General features: G+C 55.4%; 1 protein-coding gene across 2 annotated transcripts; it reads left to right on the top strand.

Moving 5' to 3' along the window:
• Positions 1 to 289: 289 nt before the first annotated feature.
• Arhgef16 (Rho guanine nucleotide exchange factor 16) lies at positions 290 to 20,098 on the top strand. 2 transcript variants are annotated; one of them, XM_051173852.1, is made up of 16 exons: positions 290 to 411; positions 7,465 to 7,575; positions 8,854 to 9,467; positions 11,305 to 11,350; positions 12,192 to 12,361; positions 13,371 to 13,427; positions 13,869 to 14,029; positions 15,860 to 16,012; positions 16,114 to 16,243; positions 16,731 to 16,805; positions 16,981 to 17,073; positions 17,425 to 17,576; positions 17,827 to 18,015; positions 18,553 to 18,623; positions 18,859 to 18,960; positions 19,583 to 20,098. In XM_051173852.1, exons 3-16 carry the CDS (start codon positions 8,874 to 8,876, stop codon positions 19,720 to 19,722), a joined length of 2,133 nt encoding a protein of 710 aa, XP_051029809.1. In that variant the 5' UTR covers positions 290 to 411; positions 7,465 to 7,575; positions 8,854 to 8,873; the 3' UTR covers positions 19,723 to 20,098. The 2 variants fall into 2 exon arrangements, with proteins under 2 accessions (XP_051029809.1, XP_051029810.1); XM_051173853.1 differs by lacking the exon at positions 290 to 411 and adding an exon at positions 2,050 to 2,133.
• Positions 20,099 to 22,541: the final 2,443 nt, after the last annotated feature.

Here is a 22,541-nt window from a genome sequence, read left to right as displayed (position 1 = left end):
AAGACTTCCTGGAGGTGGCAGAGGAGCCCAGAGACAGGTACAGAATGGAAGCGGGCGTAGGAGCTGGAGGGAGAGTAGACAGTACCCAAGGGCGGACTCTGGCCCGAACAACCAGACTGATCACGTGGACGCAGGCGGGCCCAGGTAGTGCGGTGACGCAGCTGGCCCGGCCAGGTGAGGCGGCCCCTGTGCAGCAGGTGCCCAGGGTGCGTCCCGCCCTCCGGCCGCGCAGCCGCCGGCAGAGCCCACCTGGTCCGGGCTCCGCCCGTGCGCCCTCCGCCCGCTCGCCCGCTGCGCAGGAAGTAGGGAGGGCGGGACCGATCGGCCGCAGGACGCCGGGACCCAGCGGCACTGCAGGCTGTACCCGCCCCGCCGTCCCGCGGTGGGACCGCTCCTCGGCCGTGCGCACAGGTGAGTCTGGGGACTGGAGAGTCAGTCGAGGTGGGGGCCAACCTGGGCCTCCCGGGCGCCCCTGCTCCGGACCTCGGCGACTGCGTCGCGCCCCGCCCTCTCGCTGGAGTTGCAAGCCCGGGACTAGGATTCTAAGTGCCCTGAGCCGCGCAGTCCAAGGGACACTTTGCAGCGGACCTGGTTAAACGCTAGGGAACAGAGACTTCTGGGAAGTCCCGGGTGGGGGGGAGCGTGGAAGTCATTCTTCCGGGAGCTAGAAAGACGGTCTGTTCAGATGGGCTCCAAGATTGAGGGGCCTGATCCCTCCCTGCCGTTTTTTCCATCTTGATGGCCCTTGCGGCTAGCCGTCTAACCGGGCTCCGCAGAGCCTTCCAGTGGGAGGGAGCTGCTCCTCCGGAAATCCGCGGGAGCCACTTGCAGGCTGGACGGTGGGCACCTGTCCCCACCCCCCCTGCCTTGACCCCCATATCTGTAAATCTGGAGCAGGGATCTACTTTGAGGTTGAGTGAGAAAGATGAAACCTGGGCATGGGCCTCAGGAGCAGGGCACTGAGTTGGCAGCAGCCTCGCTGAGATCTCGGTGGCCTCCACATCACACCTGGAGCCCAGACAGGAGCTGATAGCCCTTAAGTGGATGCTTGCTTGGGTGATGAATTGCAGGGTACCGTGTGTGTGAGTCCGTTCGTGGCTGTATGCCTGTTTGCCCAGATACCCTTGGTCTCCTACCTGGTGTGTAGACACCAGGCTTGAAAGTTGCTAAGTGTGAATTCAGGCAAGCTGCTTGAGCCTGTATGCTAGCCTCAGTTTATCTCTCAGACGGCTTTGATTCAGTCGGCTGCTGCTGTGTTCCTGTTTTGGGGATAAATGCTTCTGTCAGCCCATGTCCTCAGGATGCCCATCATCCAGAGAGAAGACTTTTTACGGTATTGCCTGGTGAAGGGAAAGGGTCTCCAGGCTTCCTTGAAAAAGTAAGGGCTGCATCACACAGGGGAACAAGATGGAGAAAGCTAGGTAGAGAGGCTCCCTTCTCCAAGCTCCTAAAACCAGAAACTACTCTTTTAATGGTTTATTTCATATGTTTAAGTGTTTTGCCTGTATTTATGCATGCACAGCACAGGTGTGCCTGGTGTCCATGGAAGTCAGAAGAGGGCATCAGATCCCCAGGGATTAGAGTTTCAGACAGTGCGAGCTACCATGTGGGTGCTGGGACTTGAACCCTGTCCCCTGGAAGAGCAGGGAAGTCCTCTCACCCATGTGTGAGGAAGCATGCCTGGCTGTAGAGGCAAAGCCCCAAGGCTTGTTCATGGAGACAACAGGTCCTCTCCCCGGAAGGTGAGGGTTGCATTTCTGTTTGGCCACAGGGCCTGGAGGTTTTGGTTTTGGTTTCCAGATCCATCTAGGCATTGCTTGTGCCTGTGACATATTGTGCAGGTGACTGTCCCTCTGTAGCAGTCCAGAATCCCCTGCCGTCTGCATCCAGTTCCTGGTTTGAGGGCAGCCATCTAGGTCAGGATGGGGCCTCAGGGCTTGGCTCCTCCCACCTTACTGCCTGGGGCTTGACCCAGGCAGGTCACATTCCCTCCGTCCTGGCTTCTCAATGACAAGGGAAGGTTCGCAGAGGCCAGAAGTTTGGGTAGGGGCCTGAAGACTTAGCAGGACAGAGGGTACCTGTTTCTCGCCTGGTGAACTGGACAATGGAGGCCTGGCCCCAGGTTCCCATCAGGTCAGGACTCTGCTTCCCGGACCCTTACACGGGACCCCGCTGGGCTTATGGAGTGAAAGGGGAGTGAGTGAGTGAGTGACAAGCTGCTGTTGTGGGCTGACTGTTTGCACCTGGTGGGTGAAGGGTGACTCTAGCTAGCTGTGACTGGTTTTCCCCACACCAGCTTTGGTAGTATTTGTTCCAGCTGCTTGCTTTGTGCTCTGTGGATCCCGCCATCGTGGCCTCAGCACACAGAACGCCAGTGGGTATGAACAGCAGTGTCTTCACATGTTAACAAACTGTCTCCAGGTGGACAAAACACTCTCGGCTGAGACCCTCCTGAGCTCAGCCGGAATGTAACTGGTTGATTACAAAGCTGAACCCAGCTGCAAATTCTGTTTGACTCCAGCTCCCCAGCTCAGACAGGCAGGTTGCCCAGGTACAAGGCCACCGTTGTGGGCTGGCTGAGTCTGCTGCTAAAGAAGCCGAGCCTCACCTGGTGGAGGTGGCTCAGCCTCAGAGCTGGTGATGGAGGGCCTACAACAAGGCAGAGCAGCTCAGACTCTGGGAGGTTTGGGTTCCTCTGACCAGCTGTGACCAGCTTCAACAGGCCCAGACTAAGAAGAAATTAGGCTTAGGGGACTAGAAGGGAGCACAGGTATCCACAAGGTTTGTGGGAAGCTGACCTTCCTAAAAGGGTGCAGGACCAGAGGACTGAGAGGCCTATTCATCCAGGACCACACCCACAGTGGTCCCCTGAGATGTCTGTCTGTCAAGATCTCACTGGCTCAGCATGGTATCCCTCCCTATGGTTCTGCTACCCCTGTGCAAAGGGAATGTGGGCTGTGGGTTCTAAGGCCTCAATCATGGGGCCATTTCCAGCCCACCCTGAGCAGAAGCAGCTAGCAGTTACTCACACTATTGCATCTGGGTCTGCTGAGTGGCTCTGGCCCCATTTCTGCTGCTTTTAAGCAGAACCCCTGGGCAAGTTGGTTCTCCTAGAACATCACAGCCTCTTCAGGGAGACACAGGATGGGTCCAGGACAGGGAAGAAGTGCCAGCATCCATTCGGGAATTGAGCTCCACATGGGGGGCATGTAGAAGAAGTTGTCCCTGAATCCAGAAGACTTTCAGGGATACGCAGCCAGGCACCTGTAGAAGGTGTCTTTAAAGTTGCTTCCATGCTCTCGGTGAACCTGGAGTGCTTAAAATAAGGAGAAGGCGCACCCTTGGCCCATATGGAGTCTGGGAAACCTCACAGCCCACTCTCAAAAATACTGCTGGTGGGTGGCCATGGTTGGTTATTTCCCTGGAGGCCACTAGAAGGGGAATGGGAGGCCAGCCAGCCTGGAAGGAAAGCCTGTCTCAAGAAGACATGGGCTGCATCAGTGAGTCTACAGCCCCAGGGCACAGAGCCTGTGCTCTTGGGCCCCATCAGCAACCGAAATCAAAGCAGCTTCTTTGAAAGTTTCATGTCTGAGACACCAAGGTCCAGGGGAGATAAGACACGGGAAGAAAGTGAGTAGCCAGCAGCAGCCAACAGAATCACATACAAGAAAACAGGATGCTTGCCCTCTAAGTCATTGGGAGATGTTGTCTTCGGGAAAGGAGAACAGGGTGCTAGGAATGAAGAGCAGTGAGAGGGTGCAAAAGGCCTCTTTGCGGGTGACACAGACATGACAAGAGAGGGTGGCAGAAGTCAGGAGGTTGAACCGAGGGGAGGCATCTCCAAAAGGAGGTCAAAGAAACCAGCACTTTCCCGCCAGCCCGGCCCCAGAGCCTCGTTAGCCCCAAATAACACACAGACTCTATCAGTTATAAAGCTGTTGGCCAATGGCTAGAGCTTCTTATTGGCTAGCTCTGCCTTAGCTATTAACTCGTTTCTATCCATCTAAGTGTTTCCACGTGGTCTTATGTGGTCTTACCTTACCGGAGAGACCTTCCTGTCCGGGCCTCTTAACTCTCCTGTGTCCTACATTTCCACCCCTCTCTACTGCATCTCCCAGAATCCTCCCTGTTTCTTAGTCCCGCCTATCTTGCTTCCTTATAGGCCAATAGTGCTTTATTCATTAACCAATAAGAGAAACATATTTACAGAATGACATCTCCTATCACTGTCCTGGAACTCTCTGTCTATAGACCAGGCTGGCCTTGAACTCTCAGAGATCTGCCTGTCTCTGCCTTTGAGTGCTGGGATTAAAAACGTGAGCCTGCACCACCTGGTTCAGTCTTGATTAGTGAGTGTTCCAGAAAGATAAGATGGTGCAAGAAACTATCTTAAAAAAAAAAAAAGAAAAGAAAAAAATAGACTCAGTGCCCCAGGCCTGCCTGGAATCCCAGCCACTGGAGGCTCAAGCCGGGCTGCAGAGCAAGTTCAAGGCCAAACTGGTCTATCTAGTAAGACCCTGTAGCAAATTATAATAAGGCAAGGGGCTGAGGTATAGCTCGGAGGTGTAGCAGTGGCATGGGTGAGGTCCCAGGTTTGTCTCCCAGCAGGGGTGGGGAGTGGAGAGGAAATGACCCAGGAAATATTATCACAGCACTTGCAGCCGCAGGTCTGAGAAACAGGGACAAGCAGGCTGTAACTCTGCCTGGCACCTGGCTTAGTGAGTGAGTATGGGGCCCGAGCCCTCTGCAGGGCAGTGTAGGGAGAAGCATGGGACATCAAAGAGGAAGAGGAGTCTGAGGCACCATGAGCCCCAACCAGGCAGCAAGAGCAGAGGAGGCTGTGTCTACATTCCAGATAAGAAACCCCAGTGGGAGAGAGGAGGAGGGAAAGATGTGTTCTGGCCCTCAGAAATCCACCCCCTGCCAGCTTGGTGGCACACACCTTTAATCTCAGCACTCAGAGGCGGGCAGATCTATGAGTTTGAGGCCAGCCTGTATTGAGTTCCAGGCCAGCCAATGCTATATAGTAAAACCTTATTTCAAAAATTCAAAAAAGAAAGAAAGAAAGAAAGATAGATAGATAGATAGATAGATAGATAGATAGATAGATAGATAGATAGATCTGGGGCTGGAGAGATGGCTCAGAGGTTAAGAGCACTTGCTGCTCTTGGCAAAGGACCTGGGTTTGGTTCCCAGCACCGACATGGTTAGCTCACGTCTGTCTTCAACCCCAGTTCCAAGGGATTTGACGCCCTCTTCTGACCTATGCAGGCCCCAGGCATGCGTTGATGCTCATACATACATGCATACAAACACTCATACACCTAAAATAAGTAAATACTAAAAAGAAAAATGTTTACAGACACTTCAAATCTGGCCCCCACTCCTTCCTGTGACAATGACTTGCATTTGCTTTAGAGAGAGCCCTAATGTCTTGAGGATAGCCTGAGCCAATCCTAAGGACCACCCACCTACCCAACCCCCACCCTGAGCTAGGAGGGTGCCCGAGAAGACCTGGAAGTTGCCCCAGCACAGACGGGCCAGACTCAAGAAGCATGGGAAAGTGAAACTGGACAGCTTTGGGGGGGGGGGGATTAACAGGAACACTGGCTGCAGAGGGAGTGGAAATGATTAACAAAAGGCAGGCCAGCCTCATGGCTGCCCATGAACCCTCACAGCTATGTTATGTATGGTTGTACACACACACACACACACACACACACACACACACACACACACACACGTCTCGTCTGGGGACCGGGCAGCTTCAGGAGACGTGTCCAGCAGGCCTTTTGGTGCCACTTGACAGGACAGGTACCCATAGCCCTCATCCCCACTCCCCACTCTCTGGGGTGCCAGGCAGGGTGTTTGCCAGACCTGTGGGTGTGGTGCCAGGTTGGGACTGAAAGCCACTCCCAGCAAGCAACGGCTCACCTGACAGATTCCCTTTGAGCAACTTCTGGCCCCCGGAATGGACTTTGCCCTCTGCTGGGAGAGGTCACCGCCTGCCAGGGGCTATGCTGTCTGTCAGTCAGGCCTGAGACACTAGCTTAGGAGTGATGGGTGTTTGCTGGTAGGAGAGGAGGTAAACTAATGGCCCTGGGCCCTCCTGTGTAGTCTGTTCTTTCTAAGTGAAATGATCATTGTGTAAACGAACTGGACATGAAGTCTGTCTGGGCCGTTGGAAGACAACTAAACCACCCTTCTCTAGACCTTGGTGAACCAGACACGTTAACATGGGTGTGGGGCCTGCCTCACACCACAAGTGTGTGACAGATGCCAGCTCCCGCCCGGGGGAGGCCTGGTGTGACTGCTATCATCCTCAGCTACAATTTGGAATGTCCTTAGGAATGCACCCTCCCCTGCTCTCAGGACACTAAGGCCCCAGCCCGCCCCTCCCTGGGGCTGGCAATGCTTGGCTGTACTCAACTTCTTGGGATAGTTGTAGCCAAGAGCTTCTATGCTAGAAGAGCCTAGGGCTTCAGGGGGTGAGCTGGGACATGGCCAGCTTCCTGGGTGCCTTGTGCTTTAGCAGTGTGTGACCAGCTCTGCTCCCTTCGAGGAGGGACTGCTGGGCAGGGTCGTGACACCATTCTGTGTTCTGAAATATGGGTAGGACCTGCCTGGAGCTCTGGGGTGGGTATGATCTTCCTAGAGGACAAAGTCATCAGCTCCTGCTGCCCTGAACCCATCCAAACAGCCTTGTCCCCGCCCCCGCCTCTGGTAACCCCCAAGGTAGCTGTCCTTTCCGGTCTAGTTCAGTCCACCTGCTCTGTCAGGCAAGGCACGTACCACACCCTGGGATATGATACTGGGACAGTGCCCAGGGCAAAAGACAAGGGCACGTGTTGTGGTCCAGTGCTGAGCCCAGAGCCTCACTCCAGATGTGGGTGAGCAAGGGACGAGGAGCCGGTTTAACTGAAAAACCAACTCCCCTTTTGGAAGGCTCATAAGTTGAGATTTGGATTGTCTGTCTGTCTGTCTGTCTGTTTGTTTGTTTGTTTGTTTTATTTCATTGAGATAGTCTCACTATGTATGTAAGTATCCCAGGCTGGCCTAGAACTCTAGAGCCTCCTGTCCCAGCCTCTTTGGTGCTGAGGTTATGTGGTGTGGCCTCCACAACCCTCTTAGAATCAGGCCATTTTAACCTGTACGAAGTTCTGATCAAATAAAAGCCTTCCTAGACACTGGCTCCTCTTGTTTTTAGAAAAAATTAAAGGGGAAATATGTACAGAAGGGAGTTTTCTCTGTTTTATTTACACCAGAGTCCTACGAAGTCTCCTGAGTGCCAGCCTCTCTCATTACCGGTGCAGTGTGGTGGTTGGTTCAGAAAAGCCTTTGGCCTGCTATATGGACCCTGCAGCCAGCCAGCCAGAGCTGTTTTAATGGGCTTTGCAGGTCGTTCAGGAGCCTGTTAGGAAATCCTCAGGCAACACCTTTGTTCTTACTGAGCCCATTTTGCAGATTGGAAAATCAAAACCAAGAGGTGGCATCTGTGACCATTGAGGACCCCAGGTTTCCAGGCCCCCAGAAGGGCAGCTCCTGACGAGTGTTTGGGGACCTCCGATCGCGGAGGTAAGTGGCAGCACCGTGGACAGTTGACCCTCAGAAGATTGGTCAGTGTGGATGGCTGGTTCTCACGGACAAGCCTTTACTCTGGCTCCTGGTCAAGTCAGAGATCTGCTCAGCTCAGTCTCTGGGTCACTAGCCAGTGGGATTCTCTTCCCAGGAGGACCCTTCTCTCTACCAGTTCTCTCTCTCCTGTTAGCCAAAGCCAACCTTAGGACTGTGCTGCTCCAAGGGGGCAGAAGATGCCAATAGTGAAGAAATAAATGGGACACTGGAGACCATTGCTCAGGGCTTCTGGCTGTCGCCTGGGTAGTAGATAGGGCAGGGTGGCAGGGCAGGGGCAGCTCAATGCTGAGGGGAAAGTCGCCTGAGTTGCTGGGATGGGCAGGTGGAGCGGCCGAAGGGGTAACATTGGCAATGGCTGTCAGTTCTTGTCCCGTGCTGGACAGTGGTGAGTCCTTAGACTGTGGCTCAGGCTGAAGCTCCCTGCTGCAGTTCCATACATTGTGACCCAGGGTTTACCTGAAGACAGAACTGGGATTGTGGATCCCCAGCTTCATAAACATGGAGATTACAGGTGCTATGAGGAGTGGGCTTGGCCAGAGCAGGGCAAGCAGCCAGGCTTTCTTGGATCCTGGCTCTGAGGCGTCCGTGTGGACAGCCACCGAGGAGGAAGGCTATGATCCATCCTGCTTGTTCTTGATCATGTTGTTAGGGTCATGTCCCCAGCAGGTCCCTGGGCCTCCGGACAGCACATGTCCTTAACAAGAATGCAGAGCCAGGCAGGGCCATGGTCACATCCACAGCATCTGCCACAGTCTCAGGAAACCATACTGTCCCCATAAAAAACCATACACCTAGTGTCCAGGCATCAGTAAGGGCTTAGTCAGGATTCCTGTCCTGGTCTATGGGGCCTCTGGGCCCGGGCACAGACCTGCCCTTATTTGCACCCCGCCCAGGAACTAGTCATTATGTCAAAGGAAGCAGAGTAGTCCCTGAGGCCCAGTCCAGCCACAGGCTGTCCCCACCTGAGGAGAGCTAGCTGTGTGCTTGAGGCACATGGCCTCAGATAAGCCCAGACCCCAGCTTCTCTGCAGACCTCTAATGTAACTATGCCACATTGGAGGGGAGGCTCCCGGTGAGTAGCCACAGCCAGCCATGCTCTCCCTGTTCTTGCCTGGGCGCTGTTATGGGAAGATGCTAAGAAACAGCATTGACACCAGGAAGGCTGTATGGGGGAGGCTCTCTGAGCCTCTCATCTCTTGTTCGCCTCTCTCTCTCTAGGCCTCAGTCTGCCACCCAGCATGTCCCAGAGACAGCCTGACAGCTCGTTGGATGAGAAACAACTAGAATATCGATTCCATGCAGAGCTGCGACTAGACGCCAATGGGAATCCAATGCCTGGCCTCCCCATGGTCCGGGGCTCCTTGAGAGCCAGGACCAATGCTGCCTTTGAGCCAGAGACCTCTGAACCCCTGCAGGTGCCGCCAGAAGATGAGGGGTCGCGGCCCATCATCCTCAGCACGCAGAGCCCTGCGGCGCTCAAGATGGGGACCGAGCAGCTCATCCCTAAGAGTTTGGCAGTGGCCAGCAAGGCCAAGACCAAATCCCCAGCCCGTCACCAGAGCTTTGGGGCAGCCATGCTCAGCAAGGAGGCAGCTCGGCGGGATCCCTGGCTCCTCTCCACCCCCAGTTTCTCCTTGGATGACATGGATATGGACACGGCGGGTGCTGGTGGGAATCTGAAGCGAAACATAAGAAACCAGTCCTACAGGGCAGCCATGAAGGGCCTGGGGTCACCCGGCAGCAAGGGGGACTCAGTTCAGCTCAGCCCCAAGCTTCAGGCCTTGGCTGAGGAGTCCACTCAGCCTCCTGCTCGGTGCCCAGCCAAAAATAAGGTAGGTGCTTGCCCTGACAGCAGGGATGGGCGGTGTCTCTAGATGCTCAGGAGTTCACAAGCAAGGGGGCAGCCTGGTCCTGTGTCTCCTAAGTCTGCAGCGTACAGGGCAGCTTCTGGGTGCAGGCTCCTGGTCCTCCTACTTTAGTTGAATGCACTCAGATCTCATGCTCTGGCTGGAGGAGGTTGGGTCACATTCTTGGGACTTTCCCGTGTCCCTACTTCTGTCCAGAGTGGACAGCAGAGGGAATCAGCTGCTCTTGAGCCCAAGCATGGGGCCATCCTGTCTGATGACACTTCTTGCAGTGACCCCAAGACCGGGCTCCCAGTGGGACAAGGAGGGACAGTATGTAGTAGCCCACTGAGCAGGAAGGCTGTGGTCAGGTAGTGGCCTCTCCTCCATTCCTGCTTGTTCCTTACCATATTGTCAGGGTCAGATGGGGGACCTCTGTGTCACAGCCATTCCAGGCAGTTGCTTTCAAGGATACATGGCTGAGGAGCTTCTAGGCCTCTCTGCCAGATGCTTCCCTCAAACTCATCCAGGGGTGCCCCAGCTCAGTCAGCTTCCATGGAGGTCCTGGGATGGGTATTTATGGCTATGTGACCCCTAACAGATTCCTGATACTTCTGAGCCTCAGTTTCCCCATATCTAAGTGAGGGCGGCTGCCATCCAGCTGTAGCACATTCCAAAATGAGTGCCCTTTGTTGCTGGGCACAGCATCCTGGGCAAAGCGTACGTACTTGGGCATCAACTCCACAGACCCTGAACCACAGCTTGGTTTTGGGAGAAGCAGGCACTGTCAGAATGATAGCCACCAGCAGGCAGCTTGGTCAGGCCACAAGCTTCCGTGAAGGCCAGGCTTGGTAAAGGCAAGGTCTCTGTGTCTACGGTGCAAGCCACTGTTCATCATCACAGTTGCTCTTCCACATCCTCCTGAGGTGCCGGGACCCTTGAAGTATATCCCTGTACCTCAGCTAGATCAGTGCCGTCACTGCCCCTTAGCACCTGGCCCGCCAAGGTCTCATTAATTCATTCCTCAGCAGTAGTGAGTCCCATCCTCAGCACGCATTCCCCAGTACCTGTTACATGCCCGTTGCTGGGGTACTAAGCGGTGGCTGCTCCTAAGAGCTCCTGTGCAGAGAGGGGACTTTTGGGGGTCAAGGGCTGGCAGGTGGGAAGCTCCCCGTGGTCTCAGGGCAGTAGAGACCGAGGAAAGACTAGGAATGGAGAAAGGGGGTTGGGGATGGGGGTGGGTAGGAAGGAACTAGGCCAGGTTGGGCTGGCAGTGTTGCACCTTCCTGACCTGTAAGGGGAGTTTTCAGGCCCCAACTGGTTCTCAGGAACCAGAAGCAACTGGCCTCTGCTTTCCTGGAACCAGTGTACCTGGTGTTCCAGCCAAGGAGCAGGGGCCTGTGTGGGGAAGCCAGTACAGGGTGGGGATTCTCCAGAAGTCTCCCTCAGTTTCTGGGGCCCTGAACCGGTACCAGGGCCGGACTCTATCCAGCAGCATTCTGCCCAGTCCAGACCCTTCTTCAATCCCACCACATCCCTCCCTCCAGGTAACACTGTTTTAGTCCCTAAGCAGCCTTCCTGGGCCTGTAGCAGCCCCCTGCCCTGAACCCCAACCTTTACCTGTCCTGGCTTCTACTTTGTGAAGCTCACATCGAGTAAGCCCCTTCTGTTTGTCAGCCAAGCCCCTCCCCACCTTACCCATCCCTCTCTCTCTGTGGGGGAAATCTCTGGGTGCCATAGTAATGGAGGGGGACCCGACCCAATCCTCCCTCCCCCCTCCCTCCCCACCCCCCCGCCCACTGACCGTCTTGTGTCTTGTCTACAGAAAACTCTGGGACGGAATCGCGCACACAAGGGCTCCTTCAAAGATGGTAAATGGCTCCCAGGAAGCCGAGGGCTGAGCATGGCCAGGAAGGGGTCTTGGTGGGTCTGAGGAGACGAGGTCAGGCTGGGCAGGACACTGTGCACAGACCCCTGTTGACGGGATTGTGCACCTCACAGATGCACTGTCTTGAGTATCCAGTGGGACCCAGGTTGGATTACAAGGCATCAGGCCTCAGAGAGCCAGACACTCATCTCTCTTCTCTGCCTGGAAACCCAGTCTGAAGACAGTCTACTGGGCAGGGCATTACGGCTTGTAAGACAGCAATAACCAGTGTGGTTGTGTTGTCTTGGTCCCACTGAGGCATTGTGACTCGGGCAAGAATATCCCTCCCTCCTGGCCCATGTCAACTCTATGGGTGGCCATGGGCCAGAACACAAGGATCTGAACCCCTCTGCAAAGTCTCTGGGATGCATTCCCTGGGTGCAGCAGCAGCAATAGCAACCATGCCCAGGCTCAGACGTAGGCTGACACAGCAGCTGCACGGACTCAGAGATGTCCTGAACTGGGTTGGCCCAGGCTAGACCGGGCTGGGAGTATTGTTGGCCCATGGGCAGCAGCCAGCATATTCAGGCCCCACCTGAGCCCCCCAGCCTCCATCTCCCAGACCAGGCACAGGCCTTGTGCAGCTCTGGTTGGTCCACATGGCCCTGACCTGGAGTGCTACATTCTACACTGGGCTGCTACCATCTCCCAGACTGTCTTTATAACACTGTAGGACCCAGTGGGCCATAGGGGAGCCTACATGTTTCTGAGAGCTTTGTGGGGCCCTTGGGGGGGCCAGGCTACCCCCAAACCCTCATGCAGACAGGCAACTCTGGTCTCTCCAGACCCCCAGTTGTACCAGGAGATCCGAGAGCGGGGTCTAAATACCAGTCATGAGTCTGATGACGATGTACTCGATGAGCCCTCCAGCCCAGAAGGAACTCAGAGAGTGGACACCACCATCGTGGTCAAGAGCTACCGGCCTGCCCAGCTCACCTGGAGCCAGCTTCCAGAGGTAAGGAGCCCCATGTCCTTCCCTTCCCAGTTTGTGGTAGCCCAGGCCCTTATAAAGAGCTCAGCCTTAGCTTGCAGATATATGTCACTGGAACACAGTCGTCTGTCTTCTGTCCTGATATGTGGCTGGAGCACAAGGAGCCCCCTTCCTAAGACCCTCATCTCTCACTAGGGCAGCCTCCCCACATCTCAAAATAGGACCCTGTCCAGGCTGTGAGAGCTCAGTCAAAAAAGCCGGGCCAGAGTGGTGACCCTGATGCACCAGGGACCTGGGTGGCTGCTGTTAGAGGCACGTGCCCCCTGTTCTTTGCAGGCTGTGGGTGTGGCAGGAAATGGGGGCGGTGAATCCAGGCATTCTCCCATACGAGTGCCGACGATGGGACCCTAGCCAGGGAGGGTCCAGCCAAGGGCTGGAGCAAAGCAGACTCTGTGATTCACAAGTAGAAATGTCCAGAAATACACATTTATTACCCTGTTGGATGCTAGAACCTGGGGGTGGTGCAGCACACTGCACAACATTACATTGCTGGATATTTAGAGCCTGCCTGGCTGGCTTATTCGTGCTTGGAAACAATGCATTGTTGACAGTGGCCTATGCAGTGTTGACAGTGCCTCTTCTGCCAGCCTGTGAGTAGGAGAACACAAATGGTGGTCCAGCCTGCCCTGACATGCTCTATCTACTGTTATAGGCATGGGGGGGAGCCACACTACGGCAGCCTGGCTTTGGCCCCAAGAGTGCAGGCGATAATGGCCTATGCCTTCCCTGGCAGGACTGTGACTCAGCTGCCCAGACGGTGTCTGAGTCATTACCCCACACACTCTGTTCCTGTGGACTCTGTCTGTTCCTGGTCCACAGCTCTAGAGATGGGCTGGCACTGTCCTGGGAGGTTTCTATGGAGAGGAAGATAAACTGGGGAGATGTAGACAGCGGAAGGTTCCTGATGGAAGTGGCCAGCTCTCCAGGCTGGGTCTGGCCCAGAGGAGAATGGGTCACCCTGTGCTCTCTGCAGGTGCTGGAGTCAGGTGTCCTGGACACGCTATCTGTGGAGGAACGCAAGAGGCAGGAGGTAAGTTCACTGGGAGTCAGGCCCTAGACATGGTATATGGGCCACACGGTACCCTGGGAGTTAGAGACTAGAACCACAGTGAAACCCTCTCCTCCATTACCCTAATGGCCACATCAGGGGCCGAGCCCCTTCATTGCCTCGTGAATCCTCAAGGGACATCAGGAAGGAGCCTACCTTTGCCTTCTCAGGAAGACCCAGAGTCCTGGCTCAGTGGTAGAGTATTTGCTTAGCATGTGTCGGTACTGGATGTGCCATCTTCCCCAGAAAGCAAAGTCCTGGCCACCTCCACACAGCCTGAGTTGGTGAGCCAGAACACATAGGGAATATGGACTCGTGGCCCGTGAAGCAGTCACGACAGCCCTCCGAAGGGGCCTGCACCCCAGTCTCCCCTCCCCCTACCGGAGCGTGCCCTGTCATTCTGAGCATCGTCTTCTCATGCAGGCCATCTTCGAGATCCTCACATCTGAGTTCTCCTATCTGCACAGCCTGAACATCCTGGTGAAGGAGTTCCTGGAGTCCCAGGAGCTAAAGAAAACCATGACACAGACGGAGTATCACCACCTCTTCTCCAACATCTTGGACGTGCAAGCTGCCAGTAAGAAGTGAGCTTCCCTTTCCTTCCACATCTGGGGCTGCCTGGGTCCCCTAGAATGCTGCTTCACCTTGCCTCTAGGGATGTCGTCAGCGAGTTCGATGTGGGCCCTGGGTTGTACCTGTGGATGGGAAGCTTGGAGCAGAGTATGACAACATCTAGTAACCCTTGAGAGCTGGCTGTGGGGACACTGGGCATCTCACCTCAGCACTGGGCATGGGCATAGCCCACAGAGTCCTCACCCAGCCAGGCATGCAGCTGCAGGCTAGGGAGGGCATGTAGGGATCTTGTATGTGTGTGCAAGTGCTTTCGTGAATGCATGTACGAGTATTATATGTGCTTTGTGCATGTACATGTCTGTCTGTATCTTTGCATATCTCACTCCAGCACTAGGCATAGTGCCTGCCCATATGTGTTTGCTCATACCTGTATCTGTGCACATGTTCACATCCTTAGCATGGTCCCGTCATGCTGTGTGTGGGGTCTGCCCTTGCTGCTGCTGTCCCTGTAGCCTGTTAGATGAGGCTGGTGCCTTCTCCTGGGTCTCAGCGGTGTCAAAGAGTAGGTCACAGGGTGCTGATTCACAAGCTGGGCCCTCCAAACGTAGGGCGCTAGCCCCTGCATGTCAGGGCCATCCTGGCCCTTGCTGAATCTGCTGCTCTGGAAGTTTCCAAGCCATCTATTTAGACAGAGAACTGGGGACTGTCATATCCCTGGAGACAGGGGCTTCCTGTAAGAGATTCAGTGGCCAGCTGTGGGAACTACCCACTCCTGATTCATCAGAGGAGGGGTCCCGGGAAGTGGGTGACCCTCATGCAGACTCCTGCCCCCAGTGTGCTCCCTTGATGCTGTGCAGCCTCTAATTGCTCGCATGGCCATTGCTGCCCTGGTGTGGGACTCTTTAGCCTCCTCCCTAGGCAATCATAGTAACCTCCTCTGAGAATTATGCTATTTGGGGCCAGTAGTGGGAGGCTGGCCCTTCCAGACCTTTCCAGGAAACCCTAGGACTCATGCATTTCAGCTGAGTGGCCTGGCCTGCCTACTTGTGTGTGGTGGATGTGTCCAGGCACATCCATGGGGGCCCATGCACTTTTGAACCTCTCAACTAGTTAACACAGCTTTTCCCAAGGGCCAGTGACTCGTAAAAGTCTTACTTACTTACTTATAGGAAATGTGTCCATGCGGATTAGAGGATCTGCTGGATCCTAAGGGCCCATGCTAATACCCAAGCCTGGAAGGGTCTTTTCAGATGGAGAAAGTTCTCCCAGCTGCCTAAATCAGGGCCTAGAGACATGGACATAGCTCAGGACCAGCCACTGGTCCCACATACCAGGTGGCCAAGACCCAGAAAACTCTGGGCCAACCGTTGGTGTCATTTGCTCACTTTATCATCATCCTGCCTAGCTCATGGAAGACAGCAGTCTCTCCAGGACTCTGCCCAGAGCCCAGGCCTCCCTGCTTATCCATTATGGGCTGGACACCACGAAAGTGGATAGTTGTGAAGCCTTGCAGGGAGTTTGGCTGGCAGAACCACCTTAGCTTAAAGATCCATCCCTAGAGAGATACATGGCTCTCCCTGGGTCTCTTAGGGCCCCAATGCATTATAGGGTCGTTACACCTCTGTCCTTGAATTCACACCCAGGGACAGATACACGGTTGGATGTTACTAAGGCAGTGAGTGTGGAGAGCTGATCTGTCAGGGGGGAGGGGAGAGGTCTAGCTTACACAGGTTCTGCCTGACCCATTGAGCACCTGCCACATACTGCAAGATCGATCTATGTGTGTGTGTGTGTGTGTGTGTGTGTCGCTTCCCCAACTGCTCCCCACTCCAATGCTGCAGGTTCTTTGAAGCCTTGGAACAGAGGCACAAGGCGCAGGTGTGTGTGGAGGACATCAGTGACATCTTGGAGGAGTACGCTGAGAAGCACTTCCTCCCGTATGTGGCCTACTGCTCCAACGAGGTCTACCAGCAGCGCACCCTGCAGAAGCTGTCGTGAGTGGGTCCCTCCTGCTCCCAGACCCCAGACCACCCCATGCAGGTCCCGCCTGCGCCACCTCTTTCCAAAGTCAAGTGACAAAGTTTCCCTGTCGCAGGAACAGCAATGCTGCCTTCCGAGAAGTGCTCAGGGACATTGAGAAACGGCCTGCGTGTGGGGGCCTGCCTATGATCTCCTTCCTGATTCTCCCCATGCAGAGGGTGACCCGGCTGCCACTCCTGACAGATGTGAGTGTCCAGGAGGAGGCTTGGGTGCAGGGTGCAGCTGCAGGAACCTCCCTGGAGGCCCTGCCTTCATGAAGTTACCTCTCTGACCTCTCCCTCCCCACGCATACATCTGTAACTGGATAATCACAATGCGTATAAGACGGTGTGATTAATCTTGATCACTTTGCCGTCGGTAACATAACTGTAGACACTTCTCAGGCAAGTCCCCATACACCCTCGGCCCTGGAACTGTAGACATACCACCATTCCCCAGAATGTAAAGGGCAGGATGCGTGGTGCCGGCTCCCTTTCCCTGGCTTGGCAGCAGAGGTGTGGAGGCCAGTTGTGGGCTACAGACACACTGGTGGGTTCCATCCAGCCCTCTCTGGATGTCCTTGCTTGCCTTGAGGCCCCTCCCTCACTTCTAGAGTCTGGAACTGGTGGGGAGCCCCTGCCCATGCAGGGCTCATTGGGAGGGACTTTATAGCTGCTGTCTCCATCCCCCCAGACACTCTGCCTGAAGACACAGAGTCACCCCGAAAGGTATAAAGCCGCCAGCCACGCCCTGAAGGCCATCAGCAAGGTAAGGCAACTTCTACCCCAGCTTATCTAACAATTAATTATCCATCCCAAACTTTGTGGCATCTATGGAGAAGGGGACTAGGTCCAGGGCAGTGTCGCCGGGAAGGCAGCCGCTCTGTGGACCGAAGTCCATGTCTGTGGTATTTGTGGAACCTCTCCCCCCCCCCCCCCCGCAGCTGGTAAGACAGTGTAATGAGGGTGCCCACACGATGGAACGCACGGAGCAGATGTACACACTGCACATGCAGCTGGATTTCAGTAAGGTCAAGGTAGGTGCCGTGCCAACCCCACCCACCCCACCCTATTGTCCTCACCATAAGAGGGAGGGGCTTCTGGGGCCATCTGCCTGGGGGATCCCCTGAGCGTCCCTGATTTGGGGGCAAGGAGGTGTCATGAGCTTTCTAGGACTGGTCCCACCCCATAGCTTAGGCAGAACATTCGGCAAGTACCCAGACAACTGGGCCCGGTTCTTTAGGGTTAGAGCAGGGCACAGGGCCGGCCCTGGTACCTGTGGGCCAAGCGAACGGCCATTCCTTAAGGTTCAGGAAGGCAGGGATTGTCCCTATCCTTGCCCCCACCTCGCCATGGCTGTCTCCTTCATCTGTCCACTCTGTCTCTAGTCCTTCCCACTCACCTCTGCCTCTCGCTGGCTGCTGAAGCGTGGGGAGCTCTTCCTCATGGAGGAATCCAGTATCTTTAGGAAAATTGCCAGCCGACCCACATGCTACCTGTTCCTCTTCAACGATGTCCTGGTTGTCACCAAGAAGAAAAGGTAGGCTGCAGATGTCACACTAGAGAGCAGCCAGCCGTGGCCCTGGCCCCCTCTGACCTTGGTTGGCATTCAGTGCTACACCTCACCTGATCTGGGATGGCCACGTGGCTCTATACGGTCAGATCTATGTTCTCTACTGACCTGGGTTTCCTTCTCTGGCCACGGAGGCTGTCGCCAGGCCCAGGAGACAAGTCTTAGTACCCCCTTGAGGTTAACTGGCCCTGGACTAATGACTCCTGTGTCCCCACAGTGAGGAGAACTATCTGGTCCAAGATTATGCACAGCTAGACCACATAGAGGTCAGGAAGCTGGAGGCCTCAGAGCCCTCACTGCCAGGAGGCAGCAGCCGAAGTTCCGCTGTACCCCACCCCTTCCAAGTGAACCTGCTATGCAACAGTGAGGGCCGCCAGGAGCAGATCCTGTTGTCTTCCGACTCTGCGTAAGATGATGGACCCAACACGTGTGCAGTGGGGGAGGGGGGTCACGTGTGCAAGCAGGAGCCCCACGAGGATGGGATGTGCTGCCCCATTCATTTCTGAGCACCTCCTGTATGCTGAGCACTGTCAGGGGTGGGCGGTATGCAAAACACAGCCTATCTGTGGGTATTTGTTTTCCTCGTGGGACTACACCAGCCGATGGATGGCTGTGCAGTATCCAGGGAGGGAGCTTCAAGGGGAAGAGTGGAAGAGTGTGGATATGTGACTGATGGGCATTTCATTGTTATCCGGGTGGTGGTTAGGTCAAAGCTGGGAGGGAGAGGGAAGGGTCCTCAGCCGCAGCACCACCACCGCTGTGCAAAGGCCTTGAGGCAGGAACTCCATGTTGCCAGGCAACAGGGCAATGTCAGGAGCTGAAGCAGCACACAATGGGGCAAGTCAGCATAGTCAGTGAAGCTGGGACCTAGAACATAAGTAACTCATGGACCCCAAGAGGGAAGGGAGGAAGGGTCAGTCTCGACTGCTCTCTGTGGCTCCAGGAGTGAACGGGCCCGGTGGATCACAGCCCTCACCTACAAGGAGAGGCAGTGGCAGGACATCGACAAAGGCGGTGAGTATGGGGTCAGCGTGTGCAGGGTTGCAGCCCTGGAGTAAGGATGGCCTGTCCTAGACCCCAGGCCACACCACAGCTTAGCCTTATTGGTCCTTCCGAAGAGGCCTGAGGTCCTGCAGCTGGGGAAACTGAGGCCCATCAGAAGTGTTACCTGGGGCCCTTAAGGGAGAGTCTTCATCCCAGGGGAAGCTATCTATCTTGTGCTGGGCCTAGCTCTCTCCATTTCCCCCAGAGCTGCCCCAGGTGGAGATCACCAAGGCGTACCTTGCCAAGCAGGCTGACGAGATCACATTGCAGCAGGCTGATGTTGTCCTGGTCCTCCAGGAAGAGGATGGTGAGTGTGGATGGGCCACACTTGAGTGGGCATCAACCAGACTAGGGTACAGAGTGTACCGGGGTACAGTGACCAGCCAGGAACTTCCCCAAAGGTTGGGGCTGGGGAGATGGCTCCGTTGGACCTGATTTTGTACTCAAGAGCCCATGTAAAAAGGCAGCTGAGTAAGTTAGCACATGCTTGCCTCATCCCATTGCTAGGAAAGCAAAGACATGCAGATCTCAAGGGCTCATTGAGCCGTCAGCCTAGCCTAATTGGCAAGCTCCATGCACATGAGTGTGTGTGTATGTGGATCCTTCTATACACGCATAAACACACCACACTCAGTCTCCTCAAAGGGAGGACCATGGGTGCTGGAGTCATGGGACCAAAGTGAATTCATCACTCTGAGCCCTAAGTGTCTGCTCCCATGGTGGTCCCATCATAGGCCTCTACAGGGCCCAGGTCATGCCCCCCCCCCAGTGATGGAGCTGCTGGGAGCCCAGGTGGCCTTGAGTGATGTCCCCTTGGCTCTCTTGAGGCAGGAAGGGCGCTCAGTTCCAATAGTCACCCAAGCGCAAGGACCCTCAAGAGCAGAGGTGGGGATGGGAGGGACCCCTCTCATCTACCCTTGTGCATCCAGGCTGGCTACATGGCGAGAGGCTTCGGGATGGAGAAACTGGCTGGTTTCCTGAGAGCTTTGCTCGCTGCATCACCAGCCGTGTGGCGGTGGAAGGGAATGTGCGCAGGATGGAGCGGCTAAGGGTGGAGACAGATGTGTAGCTGGACAGTTCAAAAGCCCAGCATGGTGGACACAGCTTCAGTTCTTCAACCAGCAAGGGGTTCTGCCTGACTCCAAGAAGTGCAAGCCGTTTGCCATGGGATGCGCCTGTTCCTTGGGCCTTCCCACGGCCTCATGGGGGAGCAGAACACAGGACAGCTACACCTTCCACTTGCTTTCTCAGAAGGCTTTGAGCCGAGCTACAGGGGGCCTACATTCTCATTCTCGTAGGAGCCCAGTCTGGCCTCTTGCTGGCCACCTGAGCTGCACCCAGGCTAAGAGTTGCACTGGACTGCTGCCTTCACAGCAGAAAACACAGGGCAACCTCCCAGATGGACCCTTTTTTTCTTTCCCAAGTGGGACAGGAAGGTGACCTGAGGTGCCGGCGGGGATATTGTGATGGAGATTTTAAATAACATTAAAGTATTTCTTTAAAACTTTGGTTTACACCTGAGCTCCCCCCCCCCCAAGGTATAACAGGTGCATGGAGAACTAGCCTCAGGTCTGCTGGCTGTGGCTCCTGCTTGTGTGGTCAGGGATGGTAACAGCTAGACCTTACAGGACTTAGCCTGGTTCAGAGAGCTCAGACACAGTGGGGACATTCTGGTATGGTGATCTCAGGCCTTGCAGCCCTCCCTCCCTCTCAGGGACCTACAGGCCAGAAGGGCAGCCTCCATGCAGACTAGGGCAGGGCCAGGTCTGTCCAACAGCCCCCTCAGCCTGCTGCTGGAGCCTCACGCCTTTCTCTGCTTGGCTGGTGATAGATTGGGTTGTAGCACCCAGCATGCACTGTGTAATCAGACCCATCCCACTGGGCTCAGCCTTGCTACACAAAAGCGACCGACACAGGTGAATCTCCAACTAGGCACAAAGCACGAATGCACGCCCTCCCTCCCGGGGCCTGGGGAAGGGCTGTCTCTAGGCAAGCTAAGCCAGCTACTCCTTATGGCTTCCATGACCCAAGGCAGCCAGAAGGGCCAAGTCGAGACTCAGCCTGACACCAGACCTCAGCAGGGTGAATATGCACCCAGGTTTGTGAGTGGCTGCATTGAAGGGAAGACCAGGCCAGAGTGGAGGGAGGAGACATAGTCAGGGTTGACTCTAAGGTAGAGCCTAGCACCTCCTTCAACCTGAAAGAGATTAACGCCTCCATCTTCCTCACCCCGGGACACCGCTTTCTTGGAGCTGCTGGGTGTGTGTGTTATGTGTGTGTGTGTGTGTGTAAAGGGGCAGCAAACTGGTGGCCATGGGGTGCTGTGTATGTGCGTAGGTGTATCTGTGTACACACTCATGTGTGCCTGTGGCAGGAGCACCTGCCCCGTGGCCTCTGGCTTGCTCCCCCCACTGATCCTCTGAGGAGCGTATCAAGAAGAAACAGGCTGGCCTACCAACTAGAACAAGGTAGATTGGAAGAGTGTGAGGCTGGCCCTGAACTCACTGCCCCTGGACACCTAGGACAGATTGCCCCATAGTCTTCTTGGCTTAGTCTGCGAGTGACGAAAGCCAAGGGACAAGGACAAGGGTACTGCGGCACCTGCGTGAAGATGGACAAGGCTAGCAGATAATGGGCAGCCAGCAGACATCTCACACTAACAGAGGTCACCCGGGACAGGCCCAGGTCAGGAAACCTCCCCCAGTGACTGAAGCATAGACAGTGTCAGTGAAGGTTGGAGGTCCCAGGGCCAGAGGCAGCTCCCCTCCCCAGCTGTAGATAGCCCATCCTCTGTGTTATCCTGGTGGCACATTTCTGTCCCCTCTCCACTAACAGGGAGCACAGGGGTAGCCTGCCCATCCACTTAGCTGGGAAGAAGACGCTCTACCCTTCCTGTCCACTTGGACTGCACAGAGAGACCTTCCTATCACAGACGGGGCAACTAAAGTCCAAAGGCCCTCTGCCCACTGTTGGGGATATGGGCTTGCCAGAGGCCCTTAAGGCTTCTAATACCCCCTCCACTTCCAGGAAGGCCTGTGTCCTGGTTGGGGCTAAGTGGTACCAGATCCTAAGGAGCCTGGTGTCCTGCACCACCCACAGCAACATTGCCAATCGTGGATGCTTCAGTGGTCTGTGGGGCATTGGGAGCCTGGCCCTTCACCTCAGTAAACCTCTGTGCCCTCCCCATAGCAGAGTAGACAGGGCTAGGCCTCCTGGTGGACACACACCTTGGCTTTCTTGAGGAGACAGGAGTATAAGGTATCTAAAACACCGAGGTGGTCTGAGTGGTGGGGACCAGTTCCAGAGACAGTCCAGGCCGCTGGCCTTTCCTCCGAGGACACACAAAACCGAATCCAGCCACAATACCATAAGGTGCACACAAATCAAATGCACCTTCAGCCCAGCCTTGGGATGGCTGTTCACCAGGTTCATCTCAGGTTCATCTCTAGTCCTTCCAGAACATCCCTGACTCTTGGTGCCAGGCTGCCAAGCTCCTGCCACCAGGGGCCACAAGGAGGTGGTGATTTCTCTCTCAGGCCCCCAGGTGGCTACAAGAGGTACTAACTTAACAAGGGGACTACACTCACCTTCCCTGCCTCTCTTAATTAAGAAAGACTCTAGCTCTAATCCCAAGAGAGTGAAGCCATGGTCAGGAAGACTCTGCCATTCTGGTGAGAATGCCCCTCCCTTCCTCAGCCAGTCGGCAAGACTGGGCCATCATCCCTGTTAGTCTGACGTCAGCTGTCACCGTTGCTGGACCTCTGACTGAACAGGCTAAGTCGAGTCTGATTCCGCTCAGGGACTGTCCCTTCCTCCTTATCACAACTGACCCACACTCTTCTATTTCCCCTTTACAGTCTGACTTTCACTGTGTAAAGAAAAAGATTT

Source organism: Phodopus roborovskii, unplaced genomic scaffold (assembly GCF_943737965.1).
Source record: "Phodopus roborovskii unplaced genomic scaffold, PHOROB, whole genome shotgun sequence".
Taxonomy (NCBI): Eukaryota; Metazoa; Chordata; class Mammalia; order Rodentia; family Cricetidae; genus Phodopus; species Phodopus roborovskii.
This window is presented reverse-complemented; position numbering and strand designations above follow the sequence as displayed.